This window comes from Pelodiscus sinensis, chromosome 28 (genome assembly GCF_049634645.1).
Source record: "Pelodiscus sinensis isolate JC-2024 chromosome 28, ASM4963464v1, whole genome shotgun sequence".
NCBI lineage: Eukaryota > Metazoa > Chordata > Testudines > Trionychidae > Pelodiscus > Pelodiscus sinensis.
Window position 1 is genome coordinate 14,402,298 of NC_134738.1, and position 22,061 is coordinate 14,424,358.

Consider the following 22,061-nt stretch of genomic DNA (forward strand, 5'->3'; position numbering starts at 1 on the left):
AGGGCCAAACTCGCATTGAGCTACGCCACTGACGTCGAAATAGCTTAATTTGGCTTTTGGCACCGCAGAAAGTCGAAGGAAGAACACTCTCCCTTTGATGTCCCTTACTCCTCATGAAATGAGAGTTACAGGAGTCGGAGTAGGAAGCCCTCCAGCTCGACATTATTTTGACAAAAAGGCTTGTAGTCTAGATGCGCTCTGTGTTATTTACGTGACTGCAGGATAGACAAAGCCTTTGACAATGAGATGGTGGAGTTACAACAAGGGGACAATGCCAGGTTCCCCAGAGGGAGAGAACAGAACAGGGCATCATCCAGCGATCCCTCCCCTGTCACCCATTCCCAGCCTCTGACAAACAGAGAGCAGGGACACCATCCCTGCCCTGCCTGGCTAACAGCCATTGCTGGACCTAACGTCCATGAACTTATCAAGCTCTTCTGTTCACTTCCTCTGGGGTACCTGGCATTGAAATCCCATTCTCCACTGAAGTCAGTGTGTCCGGCTAAGCTAGGGATGACTTTGCCCCAAGCTGCCCTGCTTTAAAACAAGCTCGGAAGAGGTCACTGGGTGCAAAGAGGGGCAAATGAGAGAGCAAGAGCGGAGCTAGCTGCATTCAGCAAAAGAAGCCCCATTCCGGGTTTACTCACCTGTCTCCCTGCTCCCACGTGCTTCACTCTCATAGGGTACATCTAGACTACAGGCTTTTGTCTACAGAAGTTTTGTTGACAGATACTGTCGACAAAGCTTCTGTTGACAAAGAGCATCTAGACTACAGCCAGTTCTGTCGACAAAGCAAGCCGTTTTGTCGACATGGCGGTGTAGACGCAAAGGACAGTGTAGATGCAATAACGCCTTCTGTCAACAGAACTCTGTCGACAAAAGGCGTTATTCTTTGTAGAATGAGGTTTACCGCTGTTGACAAAACTGCTGAGTTCTGTCGACAGAACTCAGCGGCAGTGTAGATGCAGGTATAGTTTTGTCGACAAAAGTCCACTTTTGTTGAAAAAACCCTGTAGTATAGACACACCCATAGTGTCCTAACGGTCCTTGACATGCCTGTTTTCTGTAGTTTGTGGCAGCGGGCAATAAGCTGAGATTCTGGTTTGAGCTCAACTCCATTGTGGATTTCTTCACCATCCCTCCAGTCTGTGTTTCCTTCTATTTAAAGAAGTACTGGCTTGGTAAGTGGCACGTGGGGACCATTGTTGTTTCATGTCTTACTCCGAGGCCCCCTTCTTTTACTTCACAGAGGTGAAGGTGCCTCCTTATTCTAGGCCAGGTCTACACTAAAAGGAAAGGTTGAATCAAGGTACACATCTCCAGCTATGTGAATGACGTAGCTGGAGTCAACATACCTTGTTCTGAGTTTCCCCACCATCCCCACAGTGAGATGCCTGTCTTACTCTTCACAGGAGTAAGCGCACCAGCCACCAACAGAGACACCCTCTGAGTTTGATTTAGCAGGTCTTAACTAGACCTGCTAAATCAAACTCCAGAAGATCAATTGCAGGAGCATTGATTGTTCATTTAGTGTAAAGATGGCCTTGACTTTCCTGCACTATGGAAACTGTTCTTGTGTGTGTGTTTGCCTGGGACAGAATTAGGCTCTGAGGGTAGTGCAGCCCTTACCTCCTCTGGGAAGAAAATTGGCACAAGTCCAACACACAGTTTAAGTTCTGCTTCCGCTATATTTATCTGTCTGCCTAGCTTTTAATGCCATGCCCATCAGGCATCTAACCCTGTGGATGAGGTGTTACTCCCATGAGGAATTCAAATGGAAGAGTACTATGGGCAGGCTTCCTTGACATTTTGATATGAATAAATAAGAGTTATTTACTCCTTCCCATAACATAAGAACTAGGGGTCACCAAATGAAATTAACAGGTAGCAGGTTTAAAGCAAACAACGGAAGTACTACTTCACAGAGTGCATAGTCAACCTGTGGAACTCCTTGCCAGAGGATGTTATGAAGTCCAAGACTATAACAGGGTTCAAGAAAGAACTAAATAAATTCACAGAGAAGCTATAGCAATGGCTATTATGCAGTATGGGCAGGGATGGTGTCTCTAGACTATGTTTGTTGAAAGCTGGGAATGGATGACAGAGGAGGGATCACTTGATGTTTCCCTGTTCTGTTCATTCCCTCTGGGGCACCTGGCATTGGCCACTATCAGAAGACAGGATAATGGGCTAGATGGACCTTTGGTCTGATGCTGTATGGACATTCTGATGTAATTCTCAAGGTCTGGTCCTCATTTATGCCTCACTTAGGCCTTCACAAGACACACACACATACACACAGAGAGAGAGAGAGAGAGAGAGAGAGAGTCTTGTTGCTCTACGTAGCTTTTCTCTGTCCTCTTCCATTGCTGTTTTCCTGCAGGTTTGCGGTTTTTGCGAGCACTGAGATTGTTAGAACTTCCCAAAATATTTCAGTTTCTGAAGATTACCAGGACAAGGTAAGTCAAAGCGTGGTCAAGTGATGGCTTCCATGTATTGTTACCTCCTGGTATTTTGGCTGGCTTAAGATATGGAGGAAGTGGGTGTAATACACTGCTGGAAAATTCGGATCCAGGATTCCACGTGGATCTACATGTCGCATCTGGCCCTTGACCCTGAGTCTGAGCTGTGCAAACTTATCCGTAGCCATCTTCATGGCTCTGGATGATCTACTCAGAAGGAAGAAAGAAGATCAATGTTATTCTGCCCAGTAGGAGCTTCCTGGCTAGAGCCCAGGTGCAGTCGGCAGAGAGGGTCATGTGGGCAGTTATAACTATGACATAACTTATGCAAAGTCTTTAACAAGCTTTTCCCCTTTCTGTCCCCAGTAACTCCATCAAGCTGACCAGATTGTTAGCTGTAGTCCTCACCACCTGGCTGACAGCTGCAGGATTTATACACTTGGTATGTACAATCATTTCCACTTCCTTCCTGGGGAGCCCTAAAACAGTGCTAAGTGTATGAGGGGTTGCTGGGTTAGTCTGTAACTTTAAAAACAACGTTTGTTCCTGGGGCATCTTAGGGTATGTCTAGACTACATGGCTCCATTGACGGAGCCATGTAGATTAGTGTACTCGAAATGAAGGGAAATGAAGTGGCGATTTAAATAATTGCCACTTCATTTACATCAAAATGGCTGCCTCGCTGTGCTGATCAGCTGTTTGGCAGCACAGCGCGGTAGTCTGGATGCTCCACAGTCGACAAGGGCTTCCCTTGTTGACCGTGGAGCATCCAGACTGCCGCGCTGTGCCACCAAACAGCTGATCGGCACAGCACGGCAGCCATTTTGATGTAAATGAAGCAGTGATTATTTAAATTGCTGCGTCATTTCCCTATGTCTAGAAAACTCATCTACACGGCTCCGTCGATGGAGCCATGTAGTCTAGACATACCCTTAGCGTATATTTATATTGCAACGCTATTTCGGAATAGTGGCGTATCCTGAAATGGCTATCCCTTATCTTCACAGCAAGCCTGTTATTTCAGGCTCACTATTCTGACATCCCTGTAAACCTCATTCCGTGAGGAATAAGGGACTTTTTGGAATAGCGCTTCGTTTCAAAAGTTGGCACTGTGTAGACAGCGCCAAATGACGAAATAAGCTATTTTGAAATGGCATCAAAATAAGAGACGGAATTTGTGTAGCTCAAATTGTGCATCTTAGTTTGTGTTATGGTGCAGTGTAGACGCACCCTTAGAGACTTACCAAAATATATAGACTCATGAGCTTTTGTGGGCAAAATCCACTTCATCAGATGAATTAGAGCAGAAATAACAGAAACCAAAGAGAGCTATATAACAGCAGAAAAAGTACCTGTCAATTGCAGGATCTGTGTTAATGAGACTAATTAAGTGGACTGGTTTTATCCCATTCATAGCTTTTGATGTGAAAATGCAGATGTTAAAGGCAGGAGAAATTGGCTTTGTAATGCGCCAGCCAGATTATGTCTTTGTTTAGACCCAGGGTAACAGTGTCAAATCTGTAGATAAATTTTGGTTCTGCAGACCCTCTGTAATTGGCTAGAGAATTTCCTTTGCAGGAGAATAGCGACTTTTAAATCCATGTTTGAGTGACCATAGGTTCCCCTACAGCTTTATGTGTGTTACCATTCCTGATCATAAACCTGGAGGGGAAACTTTTAACCTGAATATTCTCTGTAAATGTTTCGTTTGGGGAATGTAACCTTTTACTAAGGCGATATGGGATGGGATACATATTGATCTGAAAGACCACTGTAAGGGTATGTCAGTACTACATAGTCTTATCTATGCCAGCACAACCCTGTGGGATAGACTCAGCCTCCATCCATGGACGGGTAAAGAGCTCCCCTGCCCCAAATGCTGGTATCAACGTTGATGGATGTCTTCTTCCATGGACGTAGGTGGATCTATACATGGCAGGAAGTCAGCAAAGTTATGTTAGTCAATGGGATGTATTTTTCACGCCTGGGCCTAGAATTAGCAAGTTATCTCAACTATAAAATAGGACAAATGGAGGAGCAGTTGCTTCTTAGCTGCACGGGGACAGGGGAACAAGGATGAGGTGGCTTCAGATTTTCAACATCCAAAAGAGTAAGGGAGAGTTTACCCCAGCGCAGCGTACTTGGTTATGTTAGCAGGTGAATCTGGATTGGTACCGACCCCCTTTGGTGTCACGTGTCTACATTAGGGGGTTATATTTATGTTTTCTGGCAAAGAGGTTCCCCACACCTAAATCAGGGGTAGGTGAGGGAGGAAAGTGATATTGTATGTTTAAATATTTGAACAGGGCCACTGGACATTGGTAGGAAAGGATTACTTTGACGCTTGCTAGGAAATAAGTAGTAGATTATTTAGCAACAAAAAACGCATCTTTCAGCCATGGGAAAATCGAGAGAGACCGGGAGACAATAGTAAGACTGATCATTCAACGAAACCATTCCAAGTGGTCTTGACACTTTCAAAATGGGCTGCAACATCCACAGGATGTTTCCTTCCAAATCTTCCCTTCCCTTTTATAATTCCGACAGGTGGAGAATACAGGAGATCCTTGGCTTGACCATCAAAATACCCAGTCCCTGAGCTACTTTGACTGTTTATACTTGATCATGGTGACCATGTCAACAGTTGGCTTTGGAGATGTGGTGACTAAAACGTGCTTGGGTCGTATTTTCATGATTTTCTTCATCATCTTTGGTTTGGTAAGAAACCTTTATCTCCTTTCTACCACTGGCTGATTGTCTTGAGTTGAACGCAAGGACCAGATGTTAGTTGAGTTGAATGCCAGCCCCCGAAGCTCTGGGTTCCTCACTCCCAGATGATGGCCTGACTAGCAGTAGACCAGCTGACTTCCAATGAAACCCAAAGGTTGCAAATATAAAACAGCTAAAAATAAGTATTTTTTTTCTGAGCAAAACACAGTTAATCTGTGAAACTCACTTCCACAAGATACCATAGAGGCCACGAGCTTAGGATGATTCAAAAAAGGATTGGCTAGATTTCTATTAACAAGAATATTCAGGATTTTAATGGCAAGTATTTTTGTAAAAAAAAAATCCAAGTATTTAATGTATAAGCCCTCATGCTTGAAAGCACAAGCCAATCTTTGATTAATCAGTTAGGAAAAAAATCTTATCTGTGCATTAGAAAATCGTTAATGAATTGTATCAGGCAAGAGCCCTATGCAGGAGGGATAAATTAGCCCCATTTTAAAGATGAGGAATTGAGGTATAATGGTAGATTAAGTGGTTTGCTCAAGGATACATAGGGAGGTTATGAATGAGGTGAGACTAGAACACAGATTTTCTGAGGCTCACTTAAGTACTATATCTTCTAAATCATCCTTCCACCACTACAGTGGACAGCTGGGAAGGGAAAACTGCCCCCTCTCATAACTACCTACCGCAGGATTTCTTGCTTCTCAGTTGCACTCACCATGTAGGCTCTGAAATTTAACATGGGTGGACAGGATGGAGTGTTCACGCCACACATGAAGGGGTTAATGTAGCTCAGAGTGGGCGAATTAACTTAGTAGGCTGCAACTAGGAGGAGACTCAGGCTTCATTGACAAGCGCTTATGGAAGATGGCGCCCATCTGGGCAGCGGTAGGTGGAGCTTGTAAAAAGCCAGGAAGTGCTTGGAAAAAGGGGATGTGGAGGGGCAGTCTGCAGGCATTTTCTGAGCCTAGTGAGGAGAGAAGGAGGAAACCCAGAGAGCGCAGAAAAAGAAGAAAGTCTTCAGAGGGAGGGCCTGAGTCTCCTAGCCACCAGGAAAGTGGCACAGTGTGGAATCAGGAGAGGGCCTGGAATGGCACGTGGACAGCCAATGGGGTAGACTTTGTTACCCTAGAAAGGGAAAACGGTGCAGTGCCCTGGCCAGGAAGTGGAAGCAGTTAAATGCCTTGAGAGTAAGAGTGGTCCCCGTGTGAATGACCAAAGGAGGTGGGGGATCATACTGGAGAGAGCTCTTCCCCAGACACAGACACAAGGGGGCACCCCCAACCAACGCTGGGAACAGCAGAGATGGCTCTAAGCAGGACTGTGTTTCTTGACTCTTTAGGTTCTGTTTGCAAATTTTATCCCTGAAATTGTGGATATCGTTGGGGGCAATCAACAATACAAAGACTCCTATGAGGTGGTGAGAGGGAGGAAGTAAGTGTGATTCTTTATATTGTCTTTTCCAAACAAAGAACAGCTTCACTGACAGGCTACAAATTAGTTCAGAGAAAATAATAAGGGATACTTGTGAAACTTTCTGTCTACCCCTCCCCCCATCCATCTTGGCCCTCCTCACCAAGGTATCTGAGTGCATACGTAGATGAAAATAGCTCTCTTCAGTATGAGTTTTATTTCTAGAGGTAAGTCTATATGTACAGGGCATCGATGCAGTTTTTCTGCTGCAGCGCATCAGGGGAAGGAGCTCTGAACCAATGGGAGAGAGCTTTCCAATTGGCATAAAAATATCATCTCTGGAAACGGTGGAAGCAAAGTTTCCAGGAGAAACTCTCCCACCAACATGATGCTTTGCGTACGAGGACTTAGGTCAGTGTGACTTATGTTCCGTTCACATCCCTGAGTGAGGTAAGCTAGGCCAACATAGGCTGTAGCATAGATACAGCCTAAGAGGGAAGAAAGTATAAATTAGAGATAGAAGACGCCTCTCATTGCTAGCTTTTCCCTTTCAAGCCAAGAAAGACCATTCCGGTATATTCTTCAGTGCTTCGTCCATTCCATTTTTTAGTAAAACTGGTTGTTGTTTTTTTCAAAATAAAAAATTTCAGTGAAACATGCCACTGACATTAAAAATATCAAACAAAACAAGGGGAAGGAGGAATGTTTGGAGTCAACGTTTTTCACAGTTTAATTTTTCTAAATTTTGAATTCAAAATAAAGGAAAACAGACGTGTTAATTTGCCTTGACCTGTTGGTTAACCAGCTCTATTTTTCAATGACTCAAGTGATAGGTCTGCCATCATTTCCTTGGGGGACTATCCCGCAGTATTGAAGAAATCGCTTGTAGCATTTTCTCGCTGATATTCCTTCTACATTGCCCTTGTCTTAATGTTATCTCATCACTCCTAGTTATAGGTTCATAGAGTGGGTGCTTTAATGCTAAAAGGGACCTGGATGATGCTCTATTTTAACCTTCTGCATAACATTTTACCCAGTAATCTTGCCTCAAATCCATAACTTGTGGTTGAGTTAGATTATCTCCTTTAGAAAGACATCCATTCTTCATTTAGGGAACCGAATTTCTTCAGTATCCCTCTCCCTCTCCTAAATGAGTCCTTTTTCCCTTTGGTGTCTCCACCATTATAATACAGGCAGTCCCCGGGTTACATGGATCCGACTTACATCGGATCCCTACTTACAAACGGGGTGAGGCAACCCCGCACTAGCTGCTTCCCCCCAGCAGACCAGGGAGACGCGGAGTGGCTTTTCTCAGCAGACACCTCAGCTTGAGAATAAAGGACTGTGGGAAGTGAGGTGTGGGAGAATAAAACTGAGCTCTGGAGAAATGTTTGGCTAGAGTTTCCCCTACAATATGTACCAGTTCCGACTTAATTCAACTTAAGAACAAACCTACAGTCCCTATCTTGTACGTAACCCAGGGACTGTCTGTACTTGTATAGCTCTACCGTTTACAAAATAACCCTTCAAACTACGGAGGTGTGATATATGGAATCATAAGCACAACTGCAGGTTCAAACAAAAAAGCTTCCGCACAGCTCGAGTTCCAACTTTGTTGGCCATATTTATCAAGGACTTCAGCCTATCTAGAGCTCTGTATAGCATACAGAGACATCTAGTGACTAATTAACAATGCCATGTTTATAATAAGCACTCTCTATGTCCCAAACATGATAGAATTATCTGAATCTCTTTCTGTAGGTTCATTGTTGTCTGTGGCGATATCACTCTGGACAGCGTGACGGCTTTCTTAACAAACTTCCTGGCCCAGGACACAGGAGATATTTGCACTGAGATTGTCTTTTTGGGAGAGTAAGTATCCCCATGAGACATTTCAAAGTCACTTTCTAAATACAGTTGTTGGGGGGAGCTAGAGGATACTTTTATTGTCCGGTGGCTTTTGAGAACCGGACAATATTGGTTAACTTATATTGGCTTATCTTGTATAACTAAGTAAAGGGAAATGGTAAACTGCAGAGACACTTATGAGACCTTCCCACCTTGTGATAAAATGGTCTCTGTGCTAAATCTTTAATGAAAATTTTAAATTTTTTCCTTTTCAATTGTATCTTGCATTTTAGACTCACTCTATCCAGGGGTGCCAACAGCCTCTGTATACCACTCAGCAACGTATGGGGGGCCTGGCTCCCTCTCCTGAAAAGGGCCCATCTTGGGCAGAAGGGGCGGGGCCAGCCATCTTTGAGCGTTGCCCAGAATGCACCACGCCAGTCCTCAGGCAACCTGCAGCACTACCCGGAGCACAGCGTGCTGCCCCTAGACCTTAGCACTGCCAGGAGTGCACGGGGCAACTCCCCTTTTCCTCCCCACCCCTGTCGGTAGGCCTGACTATCTGAAACTGTTGACCCAAAGACAGGAGTCTTGGTTCTGCCTTGAGGGTGGGGGGCTGGAAACCCCAGGCGGAACGTGTGATCAGCGCCCCCACCTGCACGGCTGTCAATGGAGTGACATCATCATCGGGCGCCCCGGGCACCCTGTGATATCATAATCGGGCACCCTGTGATATCATAAGGCGGAGCCATAGGCAACAGCCGAGTCGGCCTATAGTCACGGGCTGCCCCTGCCCAAAGATCTCTTGGAGCTATGTGGCAGAGGTCCTGGGTTAAATAACGGTACCAGCATCCCCTAGTTCTGGCATCTACTTCCTGTCAGAGAATATAATTTCATTTTGCTAGTGAAAGCCTGTGTCACATTTCTCAGCATAATCATTGACACACCAATAGAAAATGTGTGAGGAGTGACATCTATACCATAAACAGGTGTTCTCTAGGGCTGTTAGTTAAGGCAGGTCACCAAATATTGATCCATCTGCTCCTGTCATGTTGGGGGAAGAGACATTTCTCTCTCTCTGGTTGGCCATGTGCACATTAATTATTGTAATAGACGCCTACTTACAGTCTGAGAAAAATGAGCAGTTGGCGGGGGGGTGGGTTGATTTTACCTCTGTATGCAGCACCGTTGGGTCCGGTGCCGGGGTAATGCATGCAGTCCTGGGACCCACATTTTGAGGGGGATGCTGAAGAACTGAACTGGGTGTACAGAAGAAGCAGAGAAATGAGGAGCGGACTGGAGAAAATTCCTTACAGTGAAAGACTTAAAGAGCCCAATCTGTGTAGCTTATCAAAAAGAAGATTGAGAGGTGATTCGATACGTATACATCTATCTTCATCGGGAGAAAATACCATGTACTATTGGGGTCTTTAATCTAGTGGAGAAAGGCATAATAAGAACCAGTGAATGGAATATAAAGCCAGACATTTTCCAATTAGAAATGAGGTATCATTTTTTACCAGTGAGGGTGATTAACCACTGGAACAAACGACTAAAGGAAGTGGAGGATTTTTCATCCCTTGTTTTCAAATCAAGACTGGCTGCCTTTCTTCGCTTTAAGCCAAACATAAATTATTGGGCTGAATAAGGAGGAAATGGGGTGAAATTCCCTGGCTTGTGTTCCATAGGATCGTCAAAATGTCCTCAACTTCCCTTTGGGTCTTAAAATGTATTATTCTATGAGGGGACGGTGGATCATAGCTCTTGCGTTTGGAGTAAGAGTAAACGAGGGTGTGGAAATAAGTTAGTAAAATAACCAAATTTAAGAGGAAGAAGGAAACAGACCCTGTGGGCTCCATCTGGTGGCAGAGTATGGGATCTTGGCTTTCTGCGTCTCACGCACTTTCAGAGTGCACTCATTTTAGCAGAACTATATTTCATTCAACAGCCACTCTTTTCACTGCAATGTAAACTCTGGCTCTTTGGGCTTTATGAAACCTAAATGATGTGCTTTAACTGATCCACTGTGTCCCTTTCAAGCACTTAAATGCGGCATATTTTGGGGAGAGGGGAAAAGTCAAGGGCATCGTTACTAGGGGCTCATCGGCATTTTCCTTCTGTTCTGGATTTTTTATCATGTAGAACTCTTCCCAGTCTGGAGCTAGAAACTGTATTCAAATGCTATTCTGCCTACACCACTTTCCTCCACGGCTCTGTACTGAATGATGAAGATCTGAAGAGAGTGAAGGTAACTCCCCCCTTTTTTTCCATTCCATGAGTCGTAAGAACATAAGAACATAAGAGCGGCCAGACTGGGTCAGACCAAAGGCCCTTCTAGCCCAGTGTCCTGTCTGCCCACAGTGGCCATGGCCAGATGCCCCAGAGAGAGGGAACACAACAGATACATCCTCCTGTGATCCCTCCGCCATCTCCCACTTCCAGAGAAACAGAGCTAGGGTATGTCTACACTACCCCGCTAGTTCGAACATGAGGTGTATCGGTAGTTCGGAATAGGAATCCTAGTTCGAACTACCTAGTTCGAGCCCCGTGTAGCCGCGCTGCACGGGGTTCGAACCAGCGGGGTTTTAAAAATGGCGGCTCCCCGCTTATGCAAATGAAGCCCGGGAAATTCAAATCCCAGGCTTCATTTGCAAGTGCAGTATGCCTACATTACCCTCCTAGTTCGAACTAGCGGGGTAGTGTAGACATACCCTAAGGGACACCATTTCTACCTATCCTGGTGTGGAAGAAAACAAGTAGCCAGAGGCAGTTTTATTATGAGCTGCAGCAAGGGAAAAACTGGTTCGGACAGGGGGAAGAGAAAGCCTCCCCTCCTCCGAGGCAGATCTTCGAATACAAGCAATTATGAAGCAGTTTCCATAACAATTAGTCTCCTTCCCATTACAAACACCAATGGCTAACAGTTATTTTAGTTCCACCCAGATGCTCCTTATCTCAAAGTCCCTGCCAGAGTCAGCGTTCTATCCTTATCTCCGTATGGAGGCGAGAGGCAAAGGCAGCGTCTAATTACAGATCTCGCGTTGTCAGGCCACAGACTTAGCCTGATTCTTGCTCTCTTGTTAACAAGACCAAGATGGCTGCACACAAATTCCCTTATTTCCTTTTCCTGTCTCCACACTGGCTAACAGCCATTGATGGACCTATCCTCCATTAACCTTTCTAGCTCTTTTTTGAACCCTGTTATAGTCCTAATCTTCATAACATCATCTGGCAAGGAGTTCCACAGGTTGACTATGCACTGAGTGAAGAAAAATTTCCTTTTGTTTGTTTTAAACCTGCTGTCTATTAATTTCATTTGGTGACCCCTAGTTCTTATATTCTAGGAATAAGTAAATAACTTTTCCTTATTCACTTTTTCCACACCACTCATGATTTTATAGACCTTTATCATGTCCCCCCTTAGTCTCCTCTTTTCTAATCTGATAGTGTAAATCTTTTAAATCTCTCTTCATATGGGACCCATTCCAAACCCCTTATCATTTTTGTTGCCACAATTTTGACTGAATCAAAATTTAAGTCACGATTTTGAATAGTTACTTCAAGTATGCCCATGTATTCCAAAGGAGCAGTTTGCAGAGTAAGGTCCAACAGCATGTGAACCAAGAATGTAATGCAAGATACTGGAGCCTGATAGACTCAGATTTGTAAAGATGGAGAATGAAAATAAACAACTGCATTTGACGAAGGGGTTTAGATCCACGAAAGCTGGTGCCCAAATAAATCTGTTAGCCTTCACACTGCCACAGGTCTCCTCGTTGTTTAAACGGAATTGTGACCAATTGGTCTTAGGAGAAGCAGGTGAAATGGTTCTATAAAATGTGGCCTTTTTTGGAAAGTAAAGACTCTAGATAATAAATAAACCAGCTATGCCCAGGGGGATATTGCATTTTATGTGGAATCAAGCCCTATGTTTGCTTTTCTCTCCTGGGAAACAGATGGGCTCTGCAGATGCTTGTCTGATCCTAGCCGATACTTGCTCCTCAGACGCTTATATTGAAGACACTTCTAATATCATGAGGTAGGTTGAGCTCCTCCAGCGTTCTGTATGCGATTGACGTTAACACCTGCAAATGCCACGAGCAGACACAAGGAGAGGGGAAATGTATTTCTCTGACCGCTCCTTCATTTGAATAGCATCGCTATGGTGTAAGAGGACCAAGGAAGAGGGCAGCGCTCTAACCTCCCGAGCCTTGCAGTGGATGTTTCTGCTTTCTCACCCTCGTGAATAATGTTGCTGCCCTCAAGTGGGCAGGTTCCTTTATCCTGAGGAAACAGCCATGCCATCTAACTAGACCCCATTGATGACATTAGCTCTGACATGCTACGTGTGTTTAAAAGTCTCAGGGGGGTCACTGGATTAGTCTGTAACTTTGCAAACAACAAGTGGTCCCGGGGTACTTTCGGGACTAAGAAATATAGAGAGAGTCTCATGAGCTTTCATGGGCAAAACCCACTTCCTCAGAGGAGATGATCTTCAGTGGAGGAAAAAAAAGGTGGCCCCTCAGAATAAGAAGAGAGAGGGAGGGGAAAAAATACCTGTCAATTGTAGTCCAGGTGCTAATGAGGCTAATTGAGTGGGCGGGAATTGTCCCATTTTTAGCTTTAGATGTCAATAGGGAATTGAAGATAAGCAAAGCTGGTTAACCTATCATAAAACAGGCATGTTTTCACACAGGGTGCTGTCTGTCAAGAACCACTATCCAAAGACAAGAGTCATCATACAGATAATCCAGTCTCATAACAAGGTAGCCCAGTAGCTTTGTCAGTCTGGTTTTATTCATTTAGTGCTGATCATCCTGGGTGAAAGTCTGGCCCCACTGAAATCAATGGGCTAAATTCTGATCGACTCAATAAAAAGAGGATTTCACCCTTCTATTACTGCCACATCAAGTGTGTCACTTAGGCTACGTCTACACTGCAATGCTATTTCAGGGTACTGGAGTATCCCGAAATAGTTATCCTGCATCTTCACAGTAAGGACATTATTTCAAAATACAACGGGCTCGTTATTCCGATGTGCCTGTAAACCTCATTCCACGAGGAGTAAGGGACGTTTTGGAATAGCGGGTTAATTTGAAATGATGAAATAAGCTTTTTTAAATAAGATCAAAATAAAATATGCAGCTTGTGTAGCTCAAATTGCGTATCTTACTTCGAGCTACCCATGCAGTGTAGATACACCCTTACTGTTACTAAATGTCTTCCCTCAGTCACATTGTCTGCCTTGAAAGGGACATCATTCTATTTTAGAACATAAGAACGGCCATAGTGGGTCAGACCAAAGGACCTGCCTGCCTTTATTCTCATGTGTATTCACTGTCTTATCCCGAGACAGGCCTACCTGTCCAAAATCCCCCACTGGGACTGGAGGAGAGGAGACAGCATCATCTGTTTTGCGGAACTAAAACTCGGCTTCATAGCACAGAGTTGCTTGGTCCCAGGCCTGTCCACGCTCCTCAGGAGCCTGTTCATTAGGAAAAAGAGCTCCAAGGTAAGCCCTCACCTTTTCCCAGCCCTGTGAATGGGGACCTTATCTGGCCAGTGTGTGTCCGTCCTATGAGTGGAAGCGATGCCTGGGTATTTTCAGAATAGTGGTAGAAATGTAGCCGTGTTAGTCTGATGCTGCTGAAACAAAAAACAGGACTGTGTAGCACTTTAAAAACTAACAAGATGGTTTATTAGATGATGAGCTTTCATGGGCCAGACCCACTTTCTCAGATCAAATAGTGGAAGAAAATTGTCACAACCGTATATACCAAAGGATACAAATAATAAAATGAACACATATGAAAAGGACAAATCAAATTTCAGAACAGAAGGGGGATGGAGGGGGGGAAGGGGAGGAGGTAAATGTCTGTGAGCTAATGATATTAGAGGTGATAATTGGGGAAGCTATCTTTGTAATGGGTAAGATAATTAGCGTCTTTATTCAAATTTGAGCATAAAGTGTCGAATTTAAGCATGAATGACAGTTCAGAGGATTCTCTTTGAAGTGAAGTCTTACAAGGTCTTTGAAGAAGGATGCAGGTAATCAAGTCGTTGAGACAATGTCCTTTCTGGCTGAAATGGCAAGAAACTTTTTTTTCTTTGTGATCCTGTCTGATGTCTGTTTTGTGGGCATTGATCCTTTGGCGAAGTGTCTGAGACGTTTGTCCAATGTACATAGCAGACGGACACTTTCGGCACATGATTGCATAAATTATATTTCTGGATGCACAGGAATATGTGTTCTTGATCTTATAACTCACTTGGTTGGGTCCAATAATGGTATCAGCAGAGTGAATATGTGGACAAAGCTGGCAACGGCGTTTGTTGCAAGGAAAGGTATCAGGGTTGGTATTAGTGTGGTATGTCCTGTGGTTGTTGGTAAGAATCACCTTGAGGTTAGGTGGTTGTCTATAGGAGACTATGGGTCTGTCTATTTTCAGACTCTGCTTGAGCAAACCGGGACTTAATCTGGCAGGGGAGACTAGCTCGCGGAACGGGCGATTTTTATGTAACGCCATCTGTTTGCAATGATGCTTTGCTGCATGAAGGGGTCCCGATTCTGCTCTCAATTGGAATTACTGGAATTACTCCTGATGTGACCTGATTGAGGTCAATGAGGGGAGGGTTAGTCCCGGGATAGCTTGTCCGTGCTTTGTATTAGTTCACACCCTTTTGGATCTCCCTGCGTGAATCGATTTCCTGTCTGTTTTAACCTGACAGAGTTAAGTCATGTCTACATGGTGGGCTTTGGGCCTGTACAGGGGAGGACTGGCCCGGCAGGATATCGGGAATTTCCTGGTAGGCCGTTGTCCGGTGGGCCGTCGTGTCCGCACGCCGTTGCCCCTCACACCAAGCGGCTCCTCATCCATGCTGTATGCGGCATGCAGAGCCTGACCCGCCGCCTGCACCGTGTGCCAGACATGACGCAGGGGCGGGGCTTGAGGGGCACGCAGAGGTGACGTCATGGGGAGGGCTGTTCTCAACCCGTTTCCCGGGCCTATTTTAATTGCCAGTGTGCTCCTGGGCCTGTAGCTATGCCAGGGTCTACTTCCCCGCAGCAAGGGAAGGGGTTTTTCCATTGCTCTAGGTCAGGGCTACTCAACACGTGGCCTGTGGCTCGTTTCTTTGTGGCCCAGGAGCAGTTTGGTGTTACGTGGGGCTCAACATGCGGCCAGTGGGTGGGATCCTTTGGACACGGCCTCCACTGGGAACACGCTCTACAACGGCGAGGTGTCTCCCAGGTGGGGTGAGCACTGAAAAAAGCAAACGGACAGGATGGCTAGAGCAGACGGGTACAGGGTGTTGGTGTTTGTAGCCCCAGGGAAGAGGTGCTGGAAGTGCTGGGGCATTGTGGGAAGTGCTTTGTATTACATAAGAACAGCCGTACTGGGTCAGACCAAAGGTCCATCCAGCCCAGTATCCTGTCTGCCGACAGTGGCCAGCACCAGGTGCCCCAGAGAGGGTGGACCGAAGACAATGATCAAGTGATTTGTTTCCTACCATCCCTCTCCAGCCTCTGACAAACAGAGGCCAAGGACACCATTTTATCCCCTGGCTAATAGCCTTTTATGGACCTACCCTCCATGCGTATTCACGCCTGTCAGTGTGAAAGAAGCTATTTGCATATATTTGCATATATATTTGCATGTATAGGAAACCAAACTTAAGTTGCGGCCCTCGACATGTGCTATGAATATCATTGTGGGCCCCAGGACTTACAAGGTTGAGTAGCCTTGCTCTAGGGGGTCATTCTCTCCAAGTGAAGGGAGCTAGAAGAATCCTAGTTATGTTTACACAGCGGATTGTGGTGCCCAGGCATGCGAACTTTGCATGCCCATGAGCACCGGAGTTCTGTCAGCCTAACTTTATGTTGACCACGGCTTGTCTCCACAGCCCTTCAGGTTGTACTACCGGGGAGTGAAAAGCCGTGCGCACCAAAGCGCTCCGGTGTAACTCCCCCGGCTTGCACACTAGGGGAGTGAACTCAAAGGTAAACAGGGCAACAGTCACATGAATCAGGAACCTTTTAGTTCATGCGCACAGCACCCACATATCGGAGATACAGTGCAATGCTTTGGTGCACACGGCAGTTCACAGCCCTACAGTCTGAACTTCCAGATAGTCTAGACACAGCCTTCTGTTCAGCCTTTACACAGGGACAGAACAAGGCTACTCAGCCACTTAGCCTCCAAATGGAATTTAATTGGGACTTAAGTGATTCACAGGACTTAGGTAATGTCCTTCGGCAAAAGACTGAATACTAATTTACTTGCCCTTTCCTGATCTGTTCCTATTAAAGAAAAAAAATTAATAAGCAAGATACCATCTTTTCAATAGACAAAATTGCTCTGCAATTCCTCCAGCCAATGCTGGAAGATGTAATAAAAAGATTAAAGGAAATAACGGTCAAGCATTAAGTTGTTTGGAGAAGCCTCGTGTTTCCTTGTGTTGTGCAATGGATATGTTTTTACTATCACCTAGTGGCCATTTGAGATGCCTTCTGTAGTGACTTCCATGCTGGCTGAATTTCCCTATATTTTAGTGACAAGAGAATTACGCTAGTGTTTTTTACTTCTGACACTTTTTATTCACAGTTTTGTTTATCCAGATTAAGTGACTGGAATCTGAAATTAATACAGTCTCGTTCATATACAAAAGTTCCACCTAAAACTTGTCGGAACGTGTTTGACGAAATATATTTTCATCAAACTATACTGTGTCATCAAAGCCAAAATATTTTGAAGAAATGTGTTGACTTTTGACACGAAGGTTTTTGTGTGCTGAGTTCTCAGCTGGCCAGAGAAAAAAAGAGACCCAAATGGAAAACCTGATGAATTGCATTAGAAAAAATATTTTAGTTCATTGTGCCTGGATGTAATACATGTATCTTTTCTATTGGTCACTTCTTGATTTTTATTTTATCCTCCCCCCAAAATATTTGTGTATGTGATTGTTGAGTGACAATGGAATTCAGAACTGATCCATTATCAAACAGTAATTATGGCAATGGACTAAATTTGCCCACAAAACTATTTAATTATTAATAATTATTTGAGCTGGTGAGGAATTTTTTTCTCGCAAAATTTTTCAGGTGTTTATTTTTCAACCAAAATCTCTGTTTTGTTTAAGTTGACAAAAAACATAATAAAGAAGCAAACAAAAAACGGTTTTCTTTTTTTTAAACCTGAAAATTTTGGACAATGGCCATTTCTCCCCCATCCCCACATGTCCATGTTATCAATAAAGCCATTTCCCATTTAAATGCAAAACACAAAATCATGTCAGAAAATTTCCCATAAACAGCTCCATGAATTGTTTATCGTAAAAGGCATAAAGATACCACGGTGATTGGCGGGACGATGGGCGGGAGTGGGGAACAGTGTAAAACCAGAAGGATTTCTCTGCACTAGATAATTTTGCTATTTTAACTATACTAGTAGGCTGTGTCTACATTGTATGCTTCTTGTTCAAGAACAGCTGTTCTTGCGCAAAAACTGTCTACACCGCATGCACGTTCTTGTGCAAGTAAATTTACAGTATAGCGTAGGAAAACAGGGCTTCTTCCGGAAGAGTTATTCCTCTCCCCATGAGGAATAAGCCCTCTTGTGCAAGAGCGCTTCCACAAGAGGGCAGTGTAGACAGGCAACATGAATTTCTTGCACAAGAAGCCCCTATGGTTAAAATGGCCACCAGAGCTTTCTTGCGGAAGAGAGCACCTACACTGCCATGGATGGTCTTGCGCAAAACCACATCTCTTGTGCAAACGCACATGGCAATGTGGACACGCTCTTGTGGAAGATTTTTTGAACAAGAACTCTTCTGCAAAACAGTTCTTGTGCAAAAAGCCTGCAGTGTAGATGTAGACGTATAGTTAAAGCAGCAATGCCTCTAGGATACACACATATATACTTGTATATATACACACTTGAATATATATACACTTGTATATATACTTGTATATATGCACACACATTTATACATAGTTAAAGGGGACTATATTGGTACCGCTTATTCCAACTGAGGAACTAAAATAAGCAACACAGATGTAAAGTGCCTTTACCCCAGTATAATTTCTCCTACACTATGACTTTTACCAGTATAACTATGCCAGCAAAATGTCTGACCCCTAGCCAACAAACTAAAGCTTTTAAGAGAAGACCAGCCCTGCTATTGGTAGGTAGACAGATCCAGCTATGTCTACACTTGCAGAATTTTTGCATTGTGCTTCACTGGTGATAGGGAGGTGGTGTAAAACAAGCTCTGGTTTGGGTACCTACTTCAACAGGTGTCAGAGAGTGGTTATCTTGGAGCACTTGCAGGCAGCTATCCAACAGCCCATCTCTCTCCATTTTGATGACAGAACTTGTGAGAAGGGGATGTGCGATCCTGGGTCACCACACAGCCCTCGTCTCCTCTAACACTGATCAGCTCCAGTAGCTCAGCATTGCTCCACACAAGGGATCTTTTGCCCCCATGGAGCAGCCATTGTCACCTGACTGGGCGAGCGCTTGCAAAGAAAACAGGAAGAGGAGTTTCAAAGTTGCCAGGGTTTTACAGGGAGGGGGAGGCAGACCTGGCATGAAGCAAGCAGATCTACTGGCCAGAGTGGTCAGCTTGGTACTATGGGATATTCTGCAAAGGCTAAACGCTCTGTAAGCAGGAAGCATCTTCACTAACACATCACCAGTAATAGTTGTATGCCTCTTGTGGGGGCGGGTCTTCTTTTTGCAGTGAAACCTCTGACTTTCAGCCCAGAAAGCGAGTGGAGGAGCAACCGTGGCTTTTGTGCAAAAATAGGGTCTTGTTGGTGCTTTAAACGTAGACATGCCCGAATTGTCATTGCAAAGGAAAGGAAAGTTCACTTAGATTTGTCTGACCCTGGGACTTCTTTGTGTTTTTCCCTCACCGTGTGACTTGCCCCATTTTTCGTCTGAATAAACAACCAGCCACAATGAGCGTATACGTGTGACGCATCCAGATGATTTATGGAATAATTCGACCCATTCTTCTAGGGGCTGCCTTTTACGTGGCTGCCTTCTCAAGGTTGCCGCACTAATGTATAAACACGTGGCCAGAGGCAGCCCACTGTTCCGGGGCCCCTTTTTGCAAAACAGCCTTTGCTTCATGGTTATTTCTTTTAGGAGAAGAGAAAAGGCGTACGGCGCCGGAACGCTTTTGAAGGCAAAGATTATAAACTGCTGACGCATTGGCTCTCCAATGATTTTGTGGACATGACTTTTCCAGAGGTTTGCCGGTGGGTAGAACAGAAATCCCTGTTTCTCGCCTCCTTCTCTTGTCGGGTTTGTCTACACATGCAGTTTAATCCAGAGTACGGGAGGCTGTGAATTAACTGTTCCTATCAACTTCGTACGTTGGAAGCTCTTATTCCAGAACAAAAGTGTCAGCTCTAGAGTTAATTAGGAATAGCAATTCTGTAATAATTCCCAGTGTAGACAAGCTATTAGGACCTTCATATGATTTTGCTTAATTCATTTCCAAAGTGAATTAACAGTGTGATTGAAGGTCGCTTTAAATCAGAATAAAGGAGCCTACGCAGGGACGTGCTGCAATTTAACACTTTCCTTTCTCTAGGTTGTGCTTTGTGAAGCTGGACCTTGTACTGCTGGCCGTTGAATTCAGATCAGGCATCCATGGAAACAGGTGAGCAGTGAAGCTGCTGATCCATTTCTCAAGGCAGCTACCACTCCTACACCGCCTTGGATGGAATTCATCCCGGGACAGAGCGCTAGCACAGCACGGCATACCTCTGGCTTCAGCCTGGGTTGAAGACCTATGTGAGATACGGCTTTGAGATGAGTGAATGAAAAGGAATTAATTTCACCACAAAGGATTAGTTTCCTCCATTCCCTTTTCACCTCCAAGATGATCACTGGAATGGCAAATGAGCTAGATTTCAGTGTGCACCCCAGTACTGCAGGGACTGTCCATTCCCCAGAGAAGAATGAATCTGGGCAATTCTTTTCCCCATAGCCCTCTCAAATCTTCCAGATAGATCTCAAAGCTCTTTACCAGGGAGGTCAGGATCATTACCTGTCTTTTTATGGATGGGTAAACTGAGGCAGCGATGTGCCGTGGCACACCCCAGCTCATGCAGAGGCAGAGTTGGGAATGGATCCCAGATCTCACCATCTTGTACTCAAGCTACTCCAGGCAGAGCCGGCCCAAGCTACGGGCTCACCGGGCTACCACTTGGGATGCCCCATTGTAGGGGGCACCGCGCGGGGCTGCCGGACCGGGCGGGGGTAGGGCCGCACATGCACCGGGCGCCCGGGGGTGGGGCTGTGCATGTGCTGCACTCCTGGGGACAGTGCCGCACTGCCGGGGCCCGGGGCGCACGAATGGCTCAGGCCAGCCCTGACTACAGGTTGAACTTCTCTGATCCGAGACGCCCTGGTTCGATACCATCCAGGGTCCAGCAGAACCATGGATGTTGCTGAACCAGAGAGCCCCTGGACCAGAGATCCCCTGCATCCTAGACCACCCCATCCCAGGGAGCCAAGGGATTTTTTTAACATTGCAGGGGAAGAACAATCCCCTGCATCAGTGTAGCCCACTCTTGCTTGACATAAAGGTCCTTTCTCCAGCCAGTACAAGACCCTGGCACCATGGATGTGACCACAGAGAGAGGAAGGCACATGAAAACCGGAAGTGCTCAGCCATTTAGGCTAGGGATGTAAACATGTAGTTGATTAACCGATTAACTGAGTAGCAAAAGCTTATCGGTTAATGTTATCGACTACACGCATTTCCCCCTACCCTCGCTAGTACATTCTTAGCAGGCTGGCCAGCAGCTTGGCTCAGTCCCAGCTTGCACCTGGTCCAGGACCTATCCCTGCTGCCGCTTTGTATTGAAAGTGTATTAGGAGCCAGGTGGGCAGGCAGCCCGGCTCAGTTCTGGCTCATGCCAGGTCCTGGAGCAAAGACCTTCCTGCCCTGGACAGGGGCTGCTGCCACTGTATCAGAGGCAGCAGTGCAGGGTGATAAGAAGCCAGCCCCTGAGGGGAGCTGGTTTTGAAACTCGTGGACAAGCTCCTCCCAGCACCACACACTGCTGCCTCTGATACCGAGGCAGCAGTTCAGAGTGGCAGGGGGCTCCCTGCGCATGGAAACAGAGTGAACTGGCTGCGGCCCCGCCCCCGGGGACTATAAAATAGTCCAGTAACCAATAAGAATTCAGGAGGTTAATCGACTATTCAATGAACCCCTATTTAACTTCCCTGGTTTAGGCCTCACTTCATGGTCTTAACTGCAATCTCCTGTGCAAACTGCAAACGTCTCACCTCGATTTGGGATGACCCAGCTCAAGCTGAGCCTGGTTCTCTCCGTGACGAATAGGAACCCTTCCCTAGGCTTTACCCTCAGGAGTTAACGGCTCCTAAATGCCACAACATGTGGTCACAAAGGTCTAATCCGTCAGTGCGGACAGCAGACGTTGCTAAAATCTGAAGCTGATCTGAGCCCAAGGCAAATAATAGTCCCTAACTTCTCTAATGATGAAATGTAAGACACCCGAGACCTGGTGCTATAGATTTTAGAAAACGCTGCAAAATTATCCAGAAACCAGCACTTTACTGA

At 45.3% G+C, this 22,061-nt stretch overlaps 1 protein-coding gene across 1 annotated transcript in view; it reads left to right on the forward strand.

Moving 5' to 3' along the window:
• The window catches only part of KCNU1 (potassium calcium-activated channel subfamily U member 1), an 84,644-nt gene that overhangs the window by 16,061 nt on the left and 46,522 nt on the right, over positions 1-22,061 (forward strand). Inside the window, 12 exon segments of the mRNA XM_075910804.1 lie at positions 1,070-1,181; positions 2,384-2,459; positions 2,829-2,904; positions 5,010-5,180; positions 6,538-6,629; positions 8,370-8,480; positions 10,599-10,704; positions 12,413-12,495; positions 13,153-13,222; positions 13,813-13,968; positions 19,607-19,719; positions 20,058-20,126. Of these exon segments, the coding sequence (XP_075766919.1) occupies positions 1,070-1,181; positions 2,384-2,459; positions 2,829-2,904; positions 5,010-5,180; positions 6,538-6,629; positions 8,370-8,480; positions 10,599-10,704; positions 12,413-12,495; positions 13,153-13,222; positions 13,813-13,968; positions 19,607-19,719; positions 20,058-20,126 (1,235 nt within the window).